A 24864-nucleotide genomic window follows, 5' to 3' on the forward strand; every position below is an offset into this window, starting at 1 on the left:
CTGGACACGCTACAGGCAGTGTGGACCCCTGGGCCAATCATACCCTGAGTTGGTTACCATGTGATCTCCTGCTAGCTACGTGACTGTCACGCCCTGACCTTAGAGAATAATAAGGATCTTTATGTTTGGTTAGGTCAGGGGGTGACTCGGGTGGGAAAGCCTATGTTTTCTATTTCTTTGTTTTTGGCCGAGTGTGGTTCCCAATCAGAGGCAGCTGTCTATCGTTGTCTCTGATTGGGGATCATATATAAGTTGTCATTTTGTAACGGCTGTCGTCGGATATAGACCAAAATGCAGCGGGGAAATGTGCACTCATCTTCTTTATTATATTCGGACAAGAAGGAGAACCAAAATAAACACGTACACAAAGAAAACACAACGACTATTCACAGGCTGGTAAGGCACAAGGCTATACACAGAACAATCTCCCACAAAGTACTCAACAAACACACACCTATATATAGGACTCTCAATCAGAGGCAACTAGAAAACACCTGCCTCCAATTGAGAGTCCAACCCCAATTAACAAAACATAGAAATACAAAAGACTAGACAGAACATAGAAATACACTAACATATAACAGTGCCCAAAAACCCCCGGAATACATAAATCAAATACCCTACTAAACAAACCACCACCCCGAACCACATAAAACAAATACCCTCTGCCACGTCCTGACCAAACTACAATAACAAATAACCCTTATACTGGTCAGGACGTGACACATTTTCCTTTTGGTTTTTGTGGGATCTCGTTTTCTGTTTAGTGTCTGTGCCTGACAGAACTGTTCGCTTTCGTTTTGTTGCTGTAGTTATTTTGTTTTTGTGTTTCTTGAATAAACGAATCATGACTAACCACGCTGCGCCTTGGTCTACTTCTACCACCAACGAGAGCCGTTACAGTGACTTGGCATACTGATTTGTCTTTGTTTAGATTGGTCAAGTTCAAAAGCCAAGTGAGGCTAAAGTGTGTTTGTGTGTGTGTCCATTCACTGCTATTTCACAAGTGAGCGATAGAGTGGTGGAAGGAGATACTGGGCCTAAAAGGGGACTAGTATTGTATTGTATGGTAAGGAGATTAGGAGGAAGCCGTTCGGTCCATGCCACTCTGCGGGAACAGACTTACTCAGAGGCTCATAGAGGAACACAGACAGAACACACAGCCACCAGTGAGCTGTACTTTTACTAAGGGCAGGACAAAACAGACGAAAAAGCAAAACAGAGTACACACTTCTCTGCAGGAAAGTCCCAGAGCAGATTTAGGGGAATGTTTGGATTAAGTTTTTTTTCTCCTGGAGGTTTTAAGTGGTTGTCTAAAGTCAGCAGGCGAAGGTACAATCCCCTCCATACAGACACAGAGGGCCTTGTGTGTGTGTGTGTGTGTGTGTGTCGTGGGTGAGTAATAGAAGAACTCCTAGTCCGAGTCATCCCCCTCTCTCTCTTCACACAACAATAGCATTTCACCTGTATTTCCTTTCCGATTCCTGTCATTCAGGGTGTTAAACGGTAAAGGGCTGGTGACTCAGAAGGTCCCAGAAAAACCCAAGTTGTGGAGAGAAAAGTGGACTGGGTTTTCCAGACTTCCTCTGGGTGTACTGGGCTTACAGGAACTGAGAGGAGACCGTAAATCCTCATATTACGACCGCTTTGAGATCTTTACCAATATTTGATTATTGAACCAATATGGAACTTATTACGTGGGGCTTAGTTATCCAAACAGGGAATGTGGGATGGCGTGTAAGAATATATATGAGAGAGAGAGAGAGAGAGAGAGAGAGAGAGAGAGAGAGAGAGAGAGAGAGAGACTATACACGCATGCATGTCTGTGTTCATGCACACTGCGTGTATGTGTGCATGCTCATGTGTCTGTGTGTGCGTGCGTGAGTGAGTGGCACTCACCTGTCTCCTTGAAGGTCTGTTTGTCTGGCCAGATGACAGAACAGAGGTTGGTGAGTACCAGCGTTCCCAGTCTGCGGGCTCCTCTCTCTGAGCTGCTGTAGTAATCTAAGGTGTCCTGGCTCAGTACAAACCAGTAGCACCGCTGCTTGATCCAGCTTCCACGCACCTCCCGGAACAGCCAGCCTACACACACACACAATGAATGTGTGTGAGAAATATGTTTTTTTATTTCACCTTTATTTTACCAGGTAGGCCAGTTGAGAACAAGTTCTCATTTACAACTGCGACCTGGCCAAGATGAAGCAAAGCAGTGCATGTTATCAAAAAGGTGGCCTAATCAAAAACATATCTGCACATGATAGTGTGTGTGTTTTTGTGCATGCGCCTCTGTGTGTGTGTGTGTGTGTGTGTGTGTGCGCGTGTGTGCGCAACTGTGTGTGCAACTGTGTGTGTGCGTGTGTCTTATTTGGTTGAATGTAAGAGTTAATTAGTTTGGGCTGAACATAATCACTAAGAGGTTGAACCCATCGGACATAAAATATGTCTGTAACATGCAGAACAGGTTAAAAATAACGGCAGCTAATGTATAGTCAGACATTAAGGCCTGTGTGCCTGCCACCAGGATAATTACAGCTGTAAAAAACACAGAAAGAAGAAAGCGGGAGGTTGGAGAACAGTCACTGGTGGTGGAGTAGCAGGAAGAGAACTGGTGGACTGATCTTTCATTAACGCCCAGAGAGGGAGGGAGGGAGGGAGGGAGGGAGGGAGGGAGGGAGGGAGGGAGGGGAGGGAGGGGAGGGAAAGAAAGGCTGATACATTCTCCTGGCTCCCTTCACCATTCCACCCCTGTCACATAACCATGGCCCTCAGAACTGGGTGGTGTTCACTAGGCACAGAACGAGAGAAAACGGTTTGAAACTGACCGGAATTTGTCCAATAAAAACGGTCATTTTCCATTTCACAACTGTTTGTGTTTGGTCTCTACTGAACGGGATCCTGGTCTGCAGTGTCCAGCTTTACATGGAAGGGATGTACACTACATGGCCAAAAGTATGTGGACACTGCAGACCAGTGTCAACTGCTCGTCGAACATCTCGTTCCAAAATCATGGGCATTAATATGGAGTTGGTCCCCCCCTTTGCTGTTATAACAGCCTCTTCTCTTCTGTGAAGGCTTTCCACTAGATGTTGGAACATTGCTGCGGGGACTTGCTTCCATTCAGCCACAAAAGCATTAGTGAGGTCAGGCACTGATGTTGGGCGATTAGGCCTGACTCGCAGACGGCGTTCCAATTCATCCCAAAGGTCAGGGCTCTGTACCACTTTACGGCTGAGCCGTTGTTGCTCCTAGACGTTTCCACTTCACAATAACAGCACTTACAGTTGACTGGGGCAGCTCTAGCAGGACAGAAATGTGATGACCTGACTTGTTGGAAAAGTGGCATCCTATGACAGTTCCATGTTGAAAGTCACTGAGCTCTTCAGTGAGGCCATTCTACTGCCAGTGTTTGTCTATGGAGATTGCATGGCTGTGTGCTCGATTTGATACACCTGTCAGCAACGGGTGTGGCTCAAATAGCCAAATACACTCATTTGAAGGGCGCTATGGTGAGGGCAGGGTTATGTGGCTGTGCCATCCGTTGAGTGTGTGTGTGTGCGTGTGCATGTGTTTATGGGAACAACAGTGCCATGTTCATTGGGCTAACTTCAGAGAACAGCTCTGACGCCGAGCCAGCGTCACAGCTTCCTCTGTGGTAGGCAAGCTGCATGCCACCTGTCAGCTCTCCCTCGCTTTCCCTACAGCTCTTTTCTCTTCGCTCAGTCTCTCCCTCTTTCATCTCCCCCCCCCCCCCCCCCGCACCAGCTCCCCTTTTTCCTGCCGTAAAGTGCTTTTCCCTACATGCAGAGCCCCCATTGCTACCATCCCCCATGGTACAACCCATAGACCTGGAGAGGGGCAGTCGAAGTGGGAGTCTGGAACACACTATAATCCCACCCAACATAGTCCTGAGGTACTTCATGTGGTGTTAAGGAGCAGGAGCATAGAAATCAACAGGAGCATAAAAACCAACACGAAATGGAGAAATAAAAGACTATGAGGTAAGACAGGACGGGATTGGGTGGGGTTGATGATTGGGTAGGGGGTAGAGGGATGGAGGGGTGTGGGTGGACTGGTTAGCGGAGAGCTGGGAGGCATGTCCTCTGAAGGTCACACAGGATGTCCTGCAGCTGCTCGTTTTGAGACAGTGAGATAGAGAGACGGCATACTTTGGAGGGAGAGAGGAAGGAGAGGGAGAAAGAAAGAAAGAGAGAGAGAGAGAGAGAGAGAGAGAGAGAGAGAGAGAGAGAGAGAGCGGAAGAGAGGGAGTGAGAAAAGTAGAGAAAGAGAAGGAAAGGCAGTGAGGGGGAGAGAGAGAGAGAGAGAGAGAGAGAGACATTGAGGGAGAAAGGGTGAAACAAGAGTCCCGGTCAGGACCCCCTGCCTACCCCTCCCCTCCCCCCCACGGTCCTCCATCTGGATCCCATCTCCCTGGCCTGCTAATGCGTCCCCTGGGGGCCACGGCTCGCCCTTAATTTGTTTCATTTGTGACCCCAAACCCCTAATGCTGGCCCTGCCCCCTGAAACACAGACTGAGAAAACACTGGAGTCTCCCTCTGGTTCTGTTCTGTCCTTCTATCTCTGTGTGCACTTACTGTTTGTTCTGGAGATTTGGGGGAGATTAATAAGCATCTGATAACCAACAGTCATCCATAAGGGCACAGAGCTTTAATGAGCTTCAACACTAGGATTATGGGCTGAACTGAATTAGACAGAGATCCAAACATAAAGGGAAACGGTTGCAATTGAGCAGACTGAATCACTTTCCAAATGACTGGAGTACTGGCCACGCTAAGTGATATGTAGCTAAACCTGTTCAGTTTTACTGAGCATTAACAAACAGAGGAATGTAATTTAAGCTTGTTACGGCATTCTGTCTAGGAGTTTCCCACTCCCTCGCTACGTTGATCTCTCTCTATATCTTTTCCTCTCTGTCTGTCTCTCTCTCTCTGTCTCGGCACGGTTGATGGCCTATTTTAGACAGCGAGGCGACACTTGGCCCCAGTTGCCTGAGGATGTCCCATTGTAAACCACACCAAACCACACCAAACCACACCAAACAGCTAGGGACAGCCTAGCTCTAGGACATTTGAAAATATATCCCTGCACACAACAAGGGCATGAACAGAGCAAGGCCTTCACATGTCCTGGAGCGTCAGTGGTGCTGGAGATGGTGGTGGTGGTTGGTGGGGAAGACGGCCCGACTGAAGAGAACAAATGCCAAGGCACACAGCCAGCCCAGGGGCCCAGGGGAAGTATCCGTCCTCCGATTGGGAAGGAATGCACCCCCCCCTAACCCCATCGCCTGCCCCTCTGCCCGGTCTCAGACATCGGAACAGAGGGAGGAGGGGTGGAGCCAGCCAGTCGGCCAGCGGTGCTGCATGGTAACTGCTGTCAGAATTAGCCGATCGGGCTGCCGCCATCCCAAAGAGGACGTAACTTATCCAGGCGCTGGCATTTTACTGCAACCGTTTCAGTAGCAGGAAAAGCACACATGAATAGCCTGTGAGATCACTCCTCGAAAAGCGTCAGGCTCGCAGGGCTCTTAATGCCGCTGATGGTCATCATTACATGATTACTGGGGGCAGGGTGTTGTGTGTGTGTGTGTGTGTGTGTGTGTGTGTGTGTGTGTGTGTGTGTGTGTGTGTGTGTGTGTGTGTGTGTGTGTGTGGTGTGTGTGTGAGGGCTTAGCTGTGGACCGTGCAGTGTACAGTACAGTAGTACAGTGTGGTCTACTTATTCAGCGATAACGCCGCAAACATGCACGGGACCCAAAGCTCGGTTAATGCTCTCGGATGAGTGAACGTCACCGTCACACAGACTGCTATTACTGTACATGCAAACCACTGGAACTGGAACACAACAGCCAGACAGAGAGAAAGCAGAGAGAGAATAGAGGGATGGTGTAGAAGTGTGTCAGCCAGGCAGGCAGGCTCACCTTTGACCAGCAGCTCGGGGTCTTCTTCCAGGCCCATCTTGCTCTTCTCTATGATCAGACTCTTTATCTCATCAGGAACCTCTGACAGACTGTGTCTGGGTGAGACAGAGAGAGGTGGTAAATAACAGCATCATACACTCCCACAGTCAAGGCACCCCCCCCCCCATACCCTATTGGCTCTGAGTCGAGGGGAGGAGGGTAACCCCACACAACCTCTGCCAACCCTAAGCCTTTCTGACACCCTAAGTGAGAGAGGAGAGGGGGACAAGTTGAAGTGCTGTGAATATCGTACCCTCCACCCCTCCCCTCCCCAGCTGCATGCATACCACGCCACTGTGGACAGCTCGTCTCTCTTTGATTGGTTTGGCTGGCGGGCACGGCGGAGTGGAGGGAAGCGGAGGACTGAAAATAAACGTGGCAGAGCGACGCCAGACTGACTCAAAGCCAGCCAGCCAGGCAGTCACAGGCCAGAGAGAGAGAGAGTTCAAAAGGTTACACTGTTGTCAGCTAATCGAAACCCATAATAAACATCAAAAACATCTGGGAATTATGGGAAAACTGTTGTGAAATGCTCTCTCTCCTCTCTCTCTTTCTCAAGGGCCACTGTCGAAGAAGCACTGTAAAAAGAAAAGCCACCACATGCAGTCATGGTGGTGGCGAGGACTTTGGACTGTAAAGTGACATTCGTTTCAGACATTTGGCCAGGCAATGTTTTGGACGACTGAGAGCTCAGCTTGTTATCTCTGGCCAAGGCCCATTTCCAGCACATTAAATTGTTTATAAGGTTTATCTATGCTCATTTATTTATCTAATTACTGGTTTATTTTCTCTATTTCCTGCGTCAAACTAGCGTGTGAGGTATGAAGGGACAAGCCCTCCTTCCTTCCCCTGAAAACACCAGGCAGGAAATGAGTTTTGGCAGGCGGCCCTCCATCCCACCGCCATGTACAGTCTTAGATAGCATTTCTCTGGGCTGTGATTATTGATCAGATGATTGTGGAAGGTTATAGCCTTACGGAAGTCAGACCTAATCAATGAGTCTGAATATACCCTATCCTGCTCAACTTAGCTTACTTACTGTGCTGACTGTTCATCTGCAATACATGACACCTGCTCAAAGTATCTCACTATCCCAATATCCACTAGTTGATCCTTGTGTCAATACGTTTGCCTGTTTCAGACTGTACAGTAGTTGGAAAATATGTGTGTGTATCAGTCTCTAACTTAGGCTGATGCTCAGACACACAGGGAAACACTATACCACATTGGCCCTTACAGAGTGTATAACTGGTTCAGCCGGGGAAACGTCAGAGAGACACCAGAGGGTGAGAAAAAGAGGGTCAGATCCCTGTCCTACTACACACAGTCTACCTCTGCAGCGGAGCCCAACAGCGACGGCAGCGTTCAAACAGTAACGTCATCTGGGACCTTTCCAGTGTATCGTAGAATATCCCTCTTCTCGTAAATACAGAAAAATATACTGCTCAAAAAAATAAAGGGAACACTTAAACAACACATCCTAGATCTGAATGAAAGAAATAATCTTTTTAAATACTTTTTTCTTGACATAGTTGAATGTGCTGACAACAAAATCACACAAAAATAATCAATGGAAATCCAATTTATCAACCCATGGAGGTCTGGATTTGGAGTCACACTCAAAATTAAAGTGGAAAACCACACTACAGGCTGATCCAACTTTGATGTAATGTCCTTAAAACAAGTCAAAATGAGGCTCAGTAGTGTGTGTGGCCTCCACGTGCCTGTATGACCTCCCTACAACGCCTGGGCATGCTCCTGATGAGGTGGCGGATGGTCTCCTGGAGGGATCTCCTCCCAGACCAGGACTAAAGCATCCGCCAACTCCTGGACAGTCTGTGGTGCAACGTGGCATTGGTGGATGGACCGAGACATGATGTCCCAGATGTGCTCAATTGGATTCAGGTCTCGGGCGGGCCAGTCCATAGCATCAATGCCTTCCTCTTGCAGGAACTGCTGACACACTCCAGCCACATGAGGTCTAGCATTGTCTTGCATTAGGAGGAACCCAGGGCCAACTGCACCAGCATATGGTCTCACAAGGGGTCTGAGGATCTCATCTCGCTACCTAATGGCAGTCAGGCTACCTCTGGCGAGCACATGGAGGGCTGTGCGGCCCCCCAAAGAAATGCCACCCCACACCATGACTGACCCACCGCCAAACCGGTCATGCTGGAGGATGTTGCAGGCAGCAGAACGTTCTCCACGGCATCTCCAGACTCTGTCACGTCTGTCACGTGCTCAGTGTGAACCTGCTTTCATCTGTGAAGAGCACAGGGCGCCAGTGGTGAATTTGCCAATCTTGGTGTTCTCTGGCAAATGCCAAACGCCCTGCACGGTGTTGGGCTGTAAGCACAACCCCCACATGTGGACGTCGGGCCCTCATACCACCCTCATGGAGTCTGTTTCTGACCGTTTGAGCAGACACATGCACATTTGTGGCCTGCTGGAGGTCATTTTGCAGGGCTCTGGCAGTGCTTCTCCTGCTCCTCCTTGCACAAAGGCGGAGATAGCGGTCCTGCTGCTGGGTTGTTGCCCTCCTACGGCCTCCTCCACGTCTCCTGATGTACTGGCCTGTCTCCTGGTAGCGCCTCCATGCTCTGGACACTACGCTAACAGACACAGCAAACCTTCTTGCCACAGCTCGCATTGATGTGCTATCCTGGATGAGTTGCACTGCCTGAGCCACTTGTGTGGGTTGTAGACTCCGTCTCATGCTACCACTAGAGTGAAAGCACCGCCAGCATTCAAAAGTGACCAAAACATCAGCCAGGAAGCATAGGAACTGAGAAGTGGTCTGTGGTCCCCACCTGCAGAACCACTCCTTTATTGGGGGTGTCTTGCTAATTGCCTATAATTTCCACCTATTGTCTATTCCATTTGCACAACAGCATGTGAAATGTATTGTCTATCAGTGTTGCTTCCTAAGTGGACAGTTTGATTTCACAGAAGTGTGATTGACTTGGAGTTACATTGTGTTGTTTAAGTGTTCCCTTTATTTTTTTGAGCAGTGTACATCCAGAAATCTGAGGACGGCTCTTTCGGAGTCCGCGAATAACCCCTTGCTGCAGAAACGTCTGTCTGCATCTCTTTATACAGTCATTTAAATGGAGAACTCGATGCACTGATGGGGATTTGTATCTATAGAAAACTCCAACGCAGCCAGCTAGGGGATAGCGTGTTGGTATGTGGAGGACTTGATATCAAAGCCTAGGATCATTTTGTGCTATTGTCTGCATGGGGGCACACGTACAAACTCTGGTGAGCACCAGTACAAACCAGCCCTGGATTGTTACCTCTATAGTTTGGGCCTTGCTCAAGGGTACAAAAGCAATGTTAGCTATGTTCCTCGCAGAACTTAAACCAGAAATCTTCTAGCTGTGAAATGGGTCAAGTTCCTACTTAAAGCTACAGGCTATATGTACAGTGAGGGAAAAAAGTATTTGATCCCCTGCTGATTTTGTACGTTTGCCCACTGACAAAGAAATGATCAGTCTATATTTTTAATGGTAGGTTTATTTGAACAGTGAGAGACAGAATAACAACAAAAAAATCCAGAAAAACACATGTCAAAAATTTTATAAATTGATTTGCATTTTAATGAGGGAAATAAGTATTTGACCCCCTCTCAATCAGAAAGATTTCTGGCTGCCAGGTGTCTTTTATACAAGTAACGAGCTGAGATTAGGAGCACACTCTTAAAGGGAGTGCTCCTAATCTCAGTTTGTTACCTGTATAAAAGACACCTGTCCACAAAAGCAATCAATTAATCAGATTCCAAACTCTCCACCATGGCCAAGACCAAAGAGCTCTCCAAGGATGTCAGGGACAAGATTGTAGATCTACACAAGGCTGGAATGTGCTACAAGACCATCGCCAAGCAGCTTGGTGAGAAGGTGACAACAGTTGGTGCGATTATTCGCAAATGGAAGAAACACAAAAGAACTGTCAATCTCCCTCGGCCTGGGGCTCCATGCAAGATCTCACCTCGTGGCGTTGCAATGATCATGAGAACGGTGAGGAATCAGCCCATAACTACACGGGAGGATCTTGTCAATGATCTCAAGGCAGCTGGGACCATAGTCACCAAGAAAAAAATTGGTAACACACTACGCCGTGAAGGACTGAAATCCTGCAGTGCCCGCAAGGTCCCGCAAGGAGCTATTTGGCATCAACTCAACTCACCGTGTTTGGAGGAGGAGGAATGCTGCCTATGACCCCAAGAACACCATCCCCACCATCAAACATGGAGGTGGAAACAGTATGCTTTGGGGGTGTTTTTCTGCTAAGGGGACAGGACAACTTCACCGCATCAAAGGGACGATGGATGGGGCCATGTACCGTCAAATCTTGGGTGAGAACCTCCTTCCTTCAGCCAGTGCATTGAAAATGGGTCGTGGATGGGTATTCTAGCATGACAATGACCCAAAACACAAGGCAACAAAGGAGTGGCTCAAGAAGAAGCACATTAAGGTCCTGGAGTGGCCTAGCCAGTCTCCAGACCTTAATCCCATCGAAAATCTGTGGAGGGAGCTGAAGGTTCGAGTTGCCAAACGTCAGCCTCGAAACCTTAATGACTTGGAGAAGATCTGCAAAGAGGAGTGGGACAAAATCCCTCCTGAGATGTGTGCAAACCTGGTGGCCAACTACAAGAAACGTCTGACCTCTGTGATTGCCAACAAGGGTTTTTCCAACAAGTACTAAGTCATGTTTTGCAGAGGGGTCAAATACGTATTTCCCTCATTAAAATGCAAATCAATTCATAACATTTTTGACATGCGTTTTTCTGGATTTTTTTGTTGTTATTCTGTCTCTCACTGTTCAAATAAACCTACCATTAAAATTATAGACTGATCATTTCTTTGTCAGTGGGCAAACGTACAAAATCAGCAGGGGATCAAATACTTTTTCCCCTCACTGTATGCACCAGGGTTTTCCCATTTTAGTTTACCAGCCATTTGTGAAATTTACCAGACACATATGCATTGGGTGTGTAAACCCATTTGGGGCGTCCACCCACGGTGCTCAAAAACACATCACATTTAGAATATGATAATTCCTCTTAACAAAACATGTAACTCCTGTAATGAAGAAGCCAATAAAACGTCATTTTAAACATTTGCCTAAATGCAATTTACGGGAAAAAGGGAACACGCCATTCTAAATAGTGCACTTGACGCAAGTGGTATATGACAGAGATTCAAAGAGCGTGAATCTAAATATATAACAACTAGGATGGGCTGCTAATACTGTATGAGTAGGATTGTGCATTTCACTTCTGGACGACGAAAGAAAGTTGATATGAAAACCAACAGAACAGGAGAGAAATGGCATCGAGCGTGGCAAAAGTAGGCCGCATGCGTGGCAAAATGCCTAGCTGATTGCGTTGCGGCTGTCAGTGAAAAGCATCTAATATGCGTGAACATAACGTGTCTTGAGTATAATTTAAAATGAGACAAGAACAAGGGGAGGGGGGTGTGGCGAAGATACCCTATAGGCCGTCTCTCTCCAGAATGCATGCTCTCAGCTCTCCAGAATCAACTCAGCTGTCTCCCACCAATTCTCGCGCATTCATTTTTTCTTGTGAATTGTTTGCCCTAAAAATGTTAATTGTTATCAATTTCCCATTACATATGTCACCAATAGTAAATGAACCGTTAATCCCCGTCATTTGGTTACGTTCATTTATGTTAATGCATTGTATTACTAATTAGGCCTACAGTCATTTACCGTTCTCATTCTCGGTGTGTAAACGCTGCTGAGAAACACGTTTTGGTTTTATTTCATAGCCATCATTTACGAGTTGTCCCTTCTTTCATTGTCTTTTGTTTGGAGTGCTCCATGTGAGCGATGAGCACGGGTCTCGTTAATGTTGAGGGAGCTTGCACGTCTGAGCACGCAGAGAATTAGCCTACCTGGCCTGCTGCGCGCAAGTGCCCATTTGGGGATGTATGATTTCTGCCTGTCTTAGTCATCACCTTCACCACTAATAAGCTCATCTTCTCAGTAATATTTTCTTCGCCTCACACAGTAAGTCAACGAAGTCTGTTGTTTTAACATCCATTGCAAATTACAGCCTAATAGTTCCTCGCAAAAAAATCTCCCCGTCGATAATCACCAAGCCTCGGTGTGAAAGTGCAAAATACAATAATCTGATGATCCCATATATCCAGTGGAAACGTCATAAAATCCTTTCCCTTGCGCAAAAACAGCTGTCTGTCCCGAGCTCACTGGTGCCTAAACTGCCAGTCCCGAATAGGCTAGTTGATACAACGTTGCAAGTTAGGGCCTGATCCAGTTGATTGATTTCATACAATGTTGCACTTCACAAGCGACAGCTCAAGTCAAGACAGATAGAAAGGGAGGCAGACAGGCTGAGTGGAGAAATGAAAGTTATTGAAAGAACCAGAATTTTCATCAGTATATTTTCTACTGTTTTTATGTATTTTTACTTTGTTGACAATGTAAGTTATAGGCCAACAGCTGCATTAGCCATCTCTGAGTTCCATGCGCTCATTTAGGCTATTTAGCCGCCAATGATCACTGTGTATCAATGTGTCATATGGCAGAGGCTGGTCCTCTCCCATTACATTTTATATTTCTTACATTCTAATTAAGATTTTTATGATTATCCACGGGGAAACGATTTTGAGAATTAAAAACATTATTATTGAAATGAAACGGTTACATCAAAATGCACATCTGAAAATCAGAACTGACCAGCAGATTGGTAGAAATAAATGAAAGGCTTATGCTTCCCCAAACGTTAAACTCACGCACCGCTTCTAAAGTCTTTAGAAAAGAATTGCCTCCACCTTTCTATGGTCGGATTTTCAAGCAAGGTAAGACATGCCTCATAATATGAAGTAAAACACTCAGGTTTCAAACAATTAAGTAGGTTTTCAAAATGCATACTGCCTCCAGCTCACATTGTAAAGTGGTGGGTGACTCGCTGATTGCCTTCCTACCGTTGTTTTTTCTCCCGGTTCATTTGGCTAGCCAAAATTGTATTTATCTGCTTACCGTTTTTTTTATTACAGCCAAAAGCCGGCAATTACAGGCTAACGGAAACCCAGGTAAGCATATGACAACCCCGAGGAACAATATTGTTGGGGAGGATAACCCTAACCACTAACCAGATGTGGAAAATCACACGTTTCAGAACTAGCATGAGACAGGATTCAATAGAGATCATTTGAAAGATTTGAGTGGAGGGAAATGAGGGAAACGTTTTTTATTTATTTATTTAATTGAACCTTTATTTAACCAGGTAGGCTAGTTGAGAACGAGTTCTCATTTGGAGGGAAACAGGATAAAGGAAGGAGAGGGAGGGCCAGGCTAAAACCCTCCAGTTGACCTTTTACTCAAACAAGCCTGACCTTCAGCTTCAATGGGCCCTCAGCGAATCAGAGGGCCCATCTGGGTCCACAGGCCTTCAGCTAACGTCTAACACACAATCTGCCTTTGTGACTTACTGTAGACACAGGCATCACCAAAAGTCATGTCAAAGACAAAACCATATGGGAAGACACAGGGGCTTGTTCTAACTTTGAAGCCCATATGCTATAGGTTTGGGAGGTAGGCTACTTTGTGTCGAGGAAAAGAAGTCGGGTGGGTGGGTGGGTGTGTGTGAGTCTATGACATTTTGGTAAGCTGATCCAGAGGGGGGCTGTCCAACACACTTCTGTTAGAAGTTCAAACAAGAGGATGAAGCACTGAGCATGTCGAGAACCAGACCAGCAGAAAAACTGTTCAAGAGTCTGTCAGACGACAGAGAGACAATCGGCCTAGGCTTTGCGTCATGCTACCTTTAATAATTATTCTATTGACGCACCCATGCATCAATCTAATTAACATACTACAGCTGTCAGTTTAAGCTAGAGATACCACATTCACCTATGTCGCCCTTCTGCAGACTGCGGTGAAGAGTGGCAGAGCTACAGCGTTGTTTGTCAGACCAGGAGACATCCCGAAAATCAGTCTTGTCACAAAAACGTCTGTAGCATCCAACTAACTAATATAACCACTATATGGAAAGACGAGACTCTCACTAGCACAATGTTTTAGCTCCACGACCCCCACAAGTGTCACGGAACTTGTCTGAAGGTAACCTGTTACCGGTTTTAAAAAATGAATGGAAGTATGGAGGTAGTTTTGTGCCAACAAAAAAAAGGGGTTAAATGTAAATGTTAAAAAATATATACAGTAGCAGTGAAAAGTTTGGACACACCTACTCATTCAAGGGTTTTTCTTTATTTTTACATTGTAGAACAATAGTGAAGACATCAAAACTATGAAATAACACACATAGAATCATGTAGTAACCAAAAAAGTGTTAAACAAATCAAAATATATTTTATATTTGAGATTCTTCAAAGTAGCCACCTTGATGACAGCGTTGCAAAATCTTGGCATTCTCTCAACCAGCTTCATGAGGTAGTCACCTGGAATGCATTTCAATTAACAGGTGTGCCTTGTTTAAAGTTAATTTGTGGAATTTCTTTCCTTCTTAATGTGTTTGAGCCAATCAGTTGTGTTGTGACAAGATAGGGGTGGTATACAGAAAATAGCCCTATTTGGTAAAATACCAAGTTTATATTATGGCAAGAACAGCTCAAATAAGCAAGGAGAAATGACAGTCCATCATTACTTTAAGACATGAAGGTCAGTCAATCTGGAAAAATTCAAGAACTTTGAATGTTTCTTCAGTTCCAGTCGCAAAAACCATCAAGCACTATTATGAAACTGGATCTCATGAGGACCGCAAAAGGAAAGGAAGACCCAGAGTTACCTCTGCTGCAGAGGACAAGTTCATTAGAGTTACCAGCCTCAGAAATAGCCCAAATAAATGCCTCACCGAGTTCAAGTAACAGACACATCTTTAACCTCTTACATCTAGACGTTCCGCTAGCGGAACACCTGCTCCAATATCCAATGATGGGCGTGGCGCGAAATACAAACTCCTCTAAAATCCGAAAACTTCCATTTTTCAAACATATGACTATTTTACAGCATTTTAAAGACAAGACTCTCGTTAATCTAACCACACTGTCCGATTTCAAAAAGGCTTTACAGCGAAAGCAAAACATTACATTATGTCAGCAGAGTACCCAGCCAGAAATAATCAGACACCCATTTTTCAAGCTAGCATATAATGTCACAAAAAACAAAACCACAGCTAAATGCAGCACTAACCTTTGATGATCTTCATCAGATGACAACCCTAGGACATTATGTTATACAATGCATGGATGTTTTGTTCAATCAAGTTCATATTTATATAAAAAACCAGCTTTTTTACATTAGCATGTGACGTTCAGAACTAGCATACCCCCCGCAAACATCCGGTGAATTTACTAAATTACTCACGGTAAACGTTCACAAAAAACATAACAATTATTTTAAGAATTATAGATACAGAACTCCTCTATGCACTCGATATGTCCGATTTTAAAATAGCTTTCGGTGAAAGCACATTTTGCAATATTCTCAGTAGATAGCCCAGCCATCACGGCTAGCTATTTAGACACCGACCAAGTTTAGCCCTGACCAAACTCCGATTTACTATTACAAAAGTTTGATTACCTTTGTTTTCTTCGTCAGAATGCACTCCCAGGACTGCTACTTCAATAACAAATGTTGGTTTGGTCCAAAATAATCCATCGTTATATCCAAATAGCGGTGTTTTGTTCGTGCGTTCTAGACACTATCCGAAGTGTAAATAAGGGTTACGAGCATGGCACAATTCGTGACAAAAGATTTCTAAATATTCCATTACCGTACTTCGAAGCATGTCAACCGCTGTTTAAAATCAATTTTTATGCAATTTTTCTCGTAAAAAAGCGATAATATTCCGACCGGGAATCTGCGTTTAGGTAAACAGAGGAAAGAAAACAAAGCATTCTGTCGACGCAGGCACGCGCCTGAGTCTCACAGTACTGTAACCAGCCACTACCCAAACGCGCTACTTTGTTTCAACCAGAGCCTGCAAAGCCACGATTCAGCTTTTTGCCGCCTTCTGAGAGACCATGTGAGCCGTAGGAAGTGTCACGTAACAGCAGAGATCCTCTGTAATGGATAGAGATGGCAAAGAAGGCCAAGAAATGGTCAGACAGGGTACTTCCTGTACAGAATCTTCTCAGGTTTTGGCCTGCCAAATGAGTTCTGTTATACTCACAGACACCATTCAAACAGTTTTAGAAACTTTGGAGTGTTTTCTATCCAAAGCTAATAATTATATGCATATTCTAGTTTCTGGGCAGGAGTAATAATCAGATTAAATCGGGTACGTTTTTTATCCGGCTGTGAAAATACTGCCCCCTATCCATAACAGGTTAACATCGACTGTTCAGAGGAGACTGTGTGAATCAGGTCTTCATGGTCGAATTGCAACAAAGAAACCACTACTAAAGGACACCAATAAGAAGAAGAGACTTGTTTGGGCCAAGAAACACGAGCAATGGACCTTAGACTGGTGGAAATCTGTCCTTTGGTCTGATGAGTCCAAATTTGTGATCTTTGGTTCCAAACAGTGTCTTTTTGAGAAGCAGATTAGGTGAACGGATGATCGCCACATGTGTGGTTCCCACCGTGAAGCATGGAGGAGGTGTGATGGTGTGGGGGTACTTTGTTGGCGACACTGTCTGTGATTTATTTAGAATTAAAGGCACACTTAACAAGCATGGCAACCACAGCATTCTGCAGCAATACGCCATCCCATCTAGTTTTCTCTTATTGGGACTATCATTTGTTTTTCAACAGGACAATGACCTAACACACACCTCCAGGCTGTGTAAGGGCTATTTGACCACGAAGGAGTGATGGAGTGCTGCATCAGATGACATGGCCTTCACAATCACCTGACCTCAACCCAATTGAGATGGTTTGGGATGAGTTGGACCGCAGAGTGAAGGAAAAGCAGCCAACAAGTGCTCAGCATATGTGGGAACTCCTACTGTTGGAAAAGCATTCTAGGTTAAGCTGGTTGAGAAAATGCCAAGAGTGTGCAAAGCTGTCATCAAGGCAAAGGGTGGCTACTTTGAAGAATCTCAAATATAAAATATATTTTGATTTGTTTAACACTTTTTTGGTTACTACATGATTCCATATGTGTTATTTCATAGTTTTGATGTCTTCACTATTATTCTACAATGTAGAAAATAATTTAAAAAAATAAAAACCATTGAATGAGTAGGTGTGTCCCAACTTTTGAGTGGTACAGTATATATTTTTTGAGCTTTCTTTTATTTCTTAGATATAGGACAGACACTTCAAAACCTTTTTCTTTATGATTTTGTTTTTTGACTGTCTGTTTTGCCATTTATGAATGTGTTATTCAATGCGTTTCTTTAGTGGTAGCCAAATTCTATAATATTTTTTTTATTACAGGGGTCCTAAAATTCTAAATCAAATAGCTAAATGATCCATGGTATGACCATCTTAAAACAATTCCATATGTTAGCTTAGTAGAACCCCTCCCCCCAAAGGCTTAGACTTTAGAGGTTTTAACAGGCAAATCTGCGCCCAGCTGCCCACACAGGCCCAAAGTAATGCTTAAATTCTGCTAATTGAGTAAAGAGGGGCTTGTGAATGAGTGGTGTAAACCAACTATCCAAAACAAGCTTCCATAGCCGGATGGATGGGGGGGGCGGCGGCAGCGGGGAAGTTGGTGGACCAGGCTGGTTTCATTTCATGGGAGAGAGCCCTGGTGGTGTGTGGGTGCTAGTTGGGTGGGTTGGTGGGTGGAGGGTAGATGGGGATGGGGGTGTAGCTGTAGTGCAGCTGGGGTCACATGTTGGCACTCTGACAGATGAGGCAGAGTGCCACAGCTGTCCAGTAGCCCCCCTACTCCTTCTCCCCCCGCCCCCGTATTCCCAGAAGCCCCGGCTGAGGCCATGACGGAGGGGCCTTGAGTGCTGACTTCCTGTGGAGGCCAGGAAACAATTTTACACGGGGATTAGACGGCTAGGAGGGAGAGCAGACCAACAGAACCCCCCCCCAACACTAAACTACACCCCCGTGGAGAGACCATGACACAGTCAGGGAGGGATGAAGCTGGGAGAAGAGACTAGGAGACAAGACACTCCCATATTAACCTGCTGTTTCAGGTTTTTGTTTAATATTCAAACGTTTCAATTGATCTGTTGATGTTAATATGCAATCTATGGTCTGACGTGTAAGTCACCACTCCAGCGTTGTCCTGAGGAGGTTTTTGTGTTTGAGATGTCGGGAATTTGGTGAGAGAAGAAAAAAATACCCCTGTGGTGCTTTGTTTACGGAAGTGTAAGGGAACACATGGAAAAGTCCTGCAGCTCAGATGGCATATATCTCTCTCTCTCTCCCCAAATCTCTCCCTCTTTCTCTCTTTTTCTGCCCCTCTCCACTCCGGTCTTTCCACTGTAGGCCTAACACCAGCACGCTAAGCAAAACCATCTGTTTGCCCCACATAAATGGGAAGCTAGCTAACAAAGAAAGAGAGAGAGGGAAGAGAGAGGCGGAAGTAGAAAGAGTAGGAGAGAGGGAGTGCCAGAGGGAGAGAGAGAGAGGGGGACTGGGGGACTCTTTTGGGTGAATACAAATATACACATGCCCCCATATACTGTACTTCTGATAGACAATTTAACTGTACACAATTCTTATCAAATCAAAAATAAAATACAATTGTATTTGTCACATGCGCCGAATACAACAGGTGTAGACCTTACAGTGAAGCGCTTACAAGCCTTTAACCAAAAATGCAGTTAAAGAAATAGAGTTAAGAAAATATTTACTAAGTACACAATTTTTTTTTTACCACAAAACAACAATACAGAGGCTGTATACAGGGGGTACCAGTACTGAGTCAATGTGCGGGGGTACAGGTTAGTTAAGGTAATTAATACATGTATGCAGGGGTAAAGTGACTATGCATTGATAATAAACAGCGAGTAACAGCACTATAAAAATAAAGGGGAGGCGGTCAATGTAAATAGTCCGGGTGGCCATTTGATTAATTGTTCAGCAGTCTTATGGCTTGGGGGTAGAAGCTGTTTAGAAGCCTTTTGGACCTAGACTTGGAGCTCCGGTACCGCTTGCCGTGGAAAAGCAGAGAGAACAGTCTATGACTTAGGTAACTGGAGTCTTTGACAATTTTTTTGGGCCTTCCTCTGACACCGCCTGGTATAGAGGTCCTGGAAGGCAGGAAGCTTGGCCCCAGTGATGTACTGGGCCGTACGCACAAGCCTCTGTAGCGCCTTTCGGTCAGGTGATAAGCAGTAGCCGTAACAGGCGGTGATGCAACCGGTCAGGATGCTCTCGATTGTGCAGCAGTAGAACTCTTTGAGGATCTGGGGACCAATGCCAAATCTTTTCAGTCTCCTGAGGGGGAAAATGTGTTGTTGTGCCCTCTTCACGACTGTCTTGGTGTATTTGGACCATGATAGTTTGTTGGTGATGTGGACACCAAGGAACTTTAAACTCTCGACCCGCTCCACTACAGCCCGTCGATGTGAATGGGGGGCACGTTCGACCCTCTTTTTCCTGTAGTCCACAATCAGCTCCTTTGTCTTGTTCACGTTGAGGAAGAGGTTGTTGTCTCTGACCTCCTCCCTATAGGCGGGCACTATGGTATTGAACGCTGAGCTGTAGTCAATGAACAGCATTCTCACATAGGTGTTCCTTTTGTCCTGGTGGGAAAGGGCAGTGTGGAGTGCGATTGAGATTGCGTCATCTGTGGATCTGTTGGGGTGGAATGTGAATTGGAGTGGGTCTAGGGTTTCTGAGATGATGGTGTTGATGTGAGCCATGACCAGCCTTTTAAAGGACTTCATGGCTACCGACGTGAATGCCAATGGGCGGTAATCATTTAGGCAGGTTACCTTTGCTTTCTTGGGCATAGGGACTATCTCTGTGTATTTGTGTGTCCGTGTGCAAATACGGGGGGGGGGGGGGGGGGGGGTGTGTGTGTGTGTGTGTGTGTGTGTGTGTGTGTGTGTGTGTGTGTGTGTGTGTGTGTGTGTGTGTGTGTGTGTGTGTGTGTGTGTGTGTTGTCTCATGTGGCCGAGGAAGAGAAGGCTGACAAATAAAACAGTCTGACTATTCAATATTATATTTTATCCATGATTATCACCACCACTGGGCTCTCTCTCGCGTTCTCTCTGTGTGGCCTAGTTTCAATCTCACGCTCACTTTCACAATCCCTCAACAGGGAAGGAAATAAAGCAACTGATCAGATCCAGATGACAAGGCATCCTCATTTCTGACCAGAGTGGACAAAATACATCTCTGTTATGCTTCATATTGATGGAAGACATTAATATATATGGAAGTCCAGAGAGGCCATATGAATTTAAAAAAAAAGAAGAGTATTATCTCGCTATGTTGAGATCGTTACTTATCTGACGATTACGACATAAGTTGTTTTGCCGAGATCAGAAGATCATTCTCTCATGATCATGACATAGCAAAAAAAAATGTTGAAATCGCGAGGTAAACTCTATAAATAGGAGTGGACGTATTGATGATATATTGACAGTATGGCAGAGGAGGCAGAGCCCACGGTGGATCAGCGCATACGTTTTAATTGATTGCTACACTAAAGTATGGTACATTTCATGCTATCATTCTTCCACTTATGTTTGGAGCTCATTATCAGCTTATAAATTAGAATGGTAACAAGCTAAATGTCCCTTAACTTGAGCTAAGAGCTCATGGGGCATCTAAGCCCTCACGAGGCATTTAAGCCCTGAACAATGCCTGACAGGCAACCCTGTTGGGCTGTGTGCTACCCCCGAGACCACAGCCAATCGCATGTGATTAACAACGCAGCTAACTTGGCTAGTCTTATGAGCGAGCGAACTAGTAAGCTAGGTAGTCTTGTTAGCTAGCTAGCTAGCTAGCTTGTTATCTATGCTGGTTGTTAGCTAGCATAACTGATGTGTATAATTGTAAGGGACACTTCATGCTTTATGGATAATATTTACATTTACAGAGTGTGTGAGCTCCATTCTTGACAGGCTGATCAAATTCAATAGCAGCCTCAGAGGCTGGGCTCCCTAAGGCACTGCATCTCAGTGCTTGAGGCATTACTACAGACACCCTGGTTCGAATCCAGGCTGTATCACAACTGGCCGTGATTGGGAGTCCCATAGGGCGGCGCACAATTGGCCCAGCATTGTCCGTATTTGGCCGGTGGGGGACATCCATTGTAAATAAAATAAAAATTAACCGACTTGCCTAGTTAAATAAAGGTAACAACAAAAAAAGAGTCTGTCTACAAGGAGCCCTACATATGAAGCATCTTACAAGGCAGCATTTTGATTTATCAGCCTCTGAGGCTGCTATTGAATCCGATCAGCCTGACAGGAATAGAGCTCAACCCTTGGATCAGATATGCATCTACCAATAAAGCACTTTGACAGCTAATCTGCCTGCAAGGAGCCTTGCCTATGAAACAGCCTACAAGACACCAACCTTATTTCTAAGCCTCTGAGGCAGAAATTGAATCTGATCAGCCAGTCAGATTAGTTAGTCTAGCTAACAATAATAGCTAACAAGACTACCTAGCTAACTAGCTAGCTAACAAGACTACCTAGCTAACTCACAAGACAAGACAAATTAGCTGTGTTGTTCCTTGCATGCAGATTGGCTGTGGTCTTGGGCGTGGCACGCAGTCTGGGAGACAGTGCAGCCTGTCAGGCATCGACGAGCACATTGCGATCAACGCATTCACAGGGCTCCTTGATGAGGCGGCTGTCGTGAACAAATGAACGCGTGGTACTTTTGATTATCTCGTAAACTCGACAAAACTTTTGTTATGTCATGATTAGGAGATAAATAAGTTGTGATCTCGACATAACGAGGGAATCTTTTTTTTCCATTCATATGTCCTCTCTGGACTAATATATGAGGGATTGGGCTTTCAGAGTCTGAGTTGAGTCTACCGGTCAGTCAGACTCGCGGTGGCCAGAGTAGCCGAGCTGATGAGTAATTGATTTTGGTCGAGATCAAATTAAAGCAACGAGACGTTAATTAAAGTTGTAAAAACACAGTGTCCTTGCTCTGGGGCTTGGAGGACCGTGGTCAGAACCAGACTGCTGTTATGTTCAGACAGACATGCTCCGCTCCGGAATACAAAGTACGCCCTCATGAACACGGCTTGCATCCCAAATGGCACTCTATTCCTTATGCTTTTAACCATGGCCCATGGGACTTTGTTCAAAAGTAGTGCACTAAATAGGGAAAACGGTGCCATTTGGGATATAGCCATGGTTGCTCGATCAAAGCCCTCTCATGCAGGGTTATGTTACATCAGTCGCTGAGTAACCAGCCCAGGAAATGACATGGGAGTTGAGATTTGTGATCCGAGGGGTCAAACGTCCAGATAAGGCAAACTGGGGGTGTAAAACAGCTTCATCGTACAACACACACGGCTATGAAGAGCTCAACCAGGAGGTCAACGTCCAGCTTTAAACCGTGGCTCATATACAGAAATGAAAGCTATGCAAGTTACCCAGACTTTATTAGACATCTGAACAAACACACGAGCAACTGTCATATAACACAGAGGCTTCTTAAACAAACACTGGTCTCTGGGGAAACCTTCAAATACAACACATACTGTAGGTAGGTAATCACAGACCACAGTCTCTTTGTGGAATCTGTGGAGGGATGGAAGAGACCCATCATGCTCTCAAGTCCCCATCCTATCCTCCTCCCATCCCCCTCTCCGTCTCCAGTGTGCCTGGCTGGGCTGAGACGGAGGGGGCTGGTGGGAAAATGGGAATGTGGTGATTAAGAGTGGGCCTATATGACCTCCCAGCTCTAAAAATACCCTGTTTACTCAAGACCACTGCCAAGGAATTCTGGACTAGGCAGAGGGGACTGCAGAAACGTGTTTTGGGGGGAAACCGGAGAGAGAGGACAGGAAGTGTGTGTGTGAGGGCATGCGTGTGTGTGACTATGTCAATGTGCGTGTGAAGATGGGAATGTCTTGAAAGGAGGAAAACAATGCATTTCAGGAGCTTGAATAGAGGGTAAGCTACATTAACAAAGCCTTGATATCTTGGCACTTGAAGATGCGCTGCCGGTCAACTTAATAAACCTGTCATGGTTCCATTAGTATGGAGAGTTGACATAAGAGCTCCTACTTCTGTCCGAGTACTGACACACACAGGCAATTACCACACAGATCACATTCAAGGACTTCTTGGAACACACAGACACACACTTCCAAAGACAGTTGTAAACACTGTCTCTTTCAGTCTCTTCCAGCCATCATTGTCTGGCATCCCACACCAAGAGTCATGCTCTTGACAGAGAGAGTGTGTTTCATAGAAGGGAGAAGAAAGAGAGGGACAGAGAGAAAGAAACAGAGAGGGGGGGGGGGGGGGAAGCTAGCGAGAGCTTCCCTCAGTGGTCCCACTGTGTTCTGCCTCCTGTGTGTCTCCTAGCCTCCCACTCCTCTGTCTGTCCCTGGGCTGCCAACAAGGGGCTCGGTTGGGAAGGAGTTGGGAGAAAATAGAGATGATGTGAGACAGATATGGATGCATGGGAGCGAGAGGCTCCTGTCCTGTTTGAGGGGCAGGCAGTAGGCCATGGAGGCCTTTCATAAAGGCACCAGCCAGACTGTATGGGTTGGGGTTGTATGACAGGCCTCTGTTAGACATCATGGGCCTGACTGCTGCTGACACTGAGCTTGGCACCACAATGCTGGGATGAGGGTGCGACTACGGTCTGTCTACTGTCGGTCTACTGTCGGTCTACTGTCGGTATACTGTCTTTCCACTGACTGTCTACTGTCGGTCTACTGTAGGTCTACTGTCTGTCTACTGACTGTCTACTGTCTTTCCACTGACTGTCTACTGTCGGTCTACTGACTGTCTACTGTCGGTCTACTGACTGTCTACTGACTGTCTACTGATTGTCTACTGTCGGTCTACTGACTGTCTACTGTCGGTCTACTGACTGTCTACTGACTGTCTACTGACTGTCTACTGACCGTCTACTGTCCGTCTACTGTCCGTCTACTGTCTTTCACTGACTGTCTACTGTCGGTCTACTGTCGGTCTACTGTCGGTCTACTGACTGTCTACTGACTGTCTACTGACTGTCTACTGACCGTCTACTGTCGGTCTACTGACTGTATTCTGTCTGTCTACTGACTGTCTACTGTCGGTCTACTGACTGTCTACTGTCGGTCTACTGTCGGTCTACTGACTGTCTACTGTCGGTCTACTGTCGGTCTACTGTCGCTCTACTGTCGGTCTACTGACTGTCTACTGACTGTCTACTGACTGTCTACTGACTGTCTACATGTCGGTCTACTGATTGTTTACTGACGGTCTACTGTCGGTCTACTGACTGTCTACTGACTGTCTACTGACTGTCTACTGTCGGTCTACTGACTGTCTACTGTCGGTCTACTGACTGTCTACTGTCGGTCTACTGACTGTCTACTGTCGGTCTACTGTCGGTCTACTGACTGTCTACTGACTGTCTACTGTCGGTCTACTGTCGGTCTACTGACTGTCTACTGACTGTCTACTGACTGTCTACTGACTGTCTACTGTCGGTCTACTGACTGTCTACTGACTGTCTACTGACTGTCTACATGTCGGTCTACTGATTGTCTACTGACGGTCTACTGTCGGTCTACTGACTGTCTACTGACTGTCTACTGTCGGTCTACTGTCGGTCTACTGACTGTCTACTGTCGGTCTACTGACTGTCTACTGTCGGTCTACTGACTGTCTACTGTCCGTCTACTGTCCGTCTACTGTCCGTCTACTGTCTTTCACTGACTGTCTACTGTCGGTCTACTGTCGGTCTACTGACTGTCTACTGTCGGTCTACTGTCGGTCTACTGACTGTCTACTGACTGTCTACTGTCGGTCTACTGACTGTCTACTGTC

At 45.8% G+C, this 24864-nt stretch overlaps 1 protein-coding gene across 2 annotated transcripts in view; it reads right to left on the reverse strand.

Annotated features, from left to right (window-relative positions):
* The window catches only part of LOC106607315 (unconventional myosin-X), a 53764-nt gene that overhangs the window by 15156 nt on the left and 13744 nt on the right, over nucleotides 1-24864 (reverse strand). For both annotated transcript variants that reach the window (XM_082976622.1, XM_082976621.1), the window contains exons 3-4: nucleotides 5936-6030; nucleotides 1900-2082 (exon numbers count right to left, since the gene is read on the reverse strand). In XM_082976622.1, the coding sequence (XP_082832748.1) occupies nucleotides 1900-2082; nucleotides 5936-6030 (278 nt within the window). The remainder of the gene's footprint in view (nucleotides 1-1899; nucleotides 2083-5935; nucleotides 6031-24864) is intronic.

Source organism: Salmo salar, chromosome 06, assembly GCF_965601325.2.
Source record: "Salmo salar chromosome 06, fSalSal1, whole genome shotgun sequence".
NCBI classification, from domain to species: domain Eukaryota; kingdom Metazoa; phylum Chordata; class Actinopteri; order Salmoniformes; family Salmonidae; genus Salmo; species Salmo salar.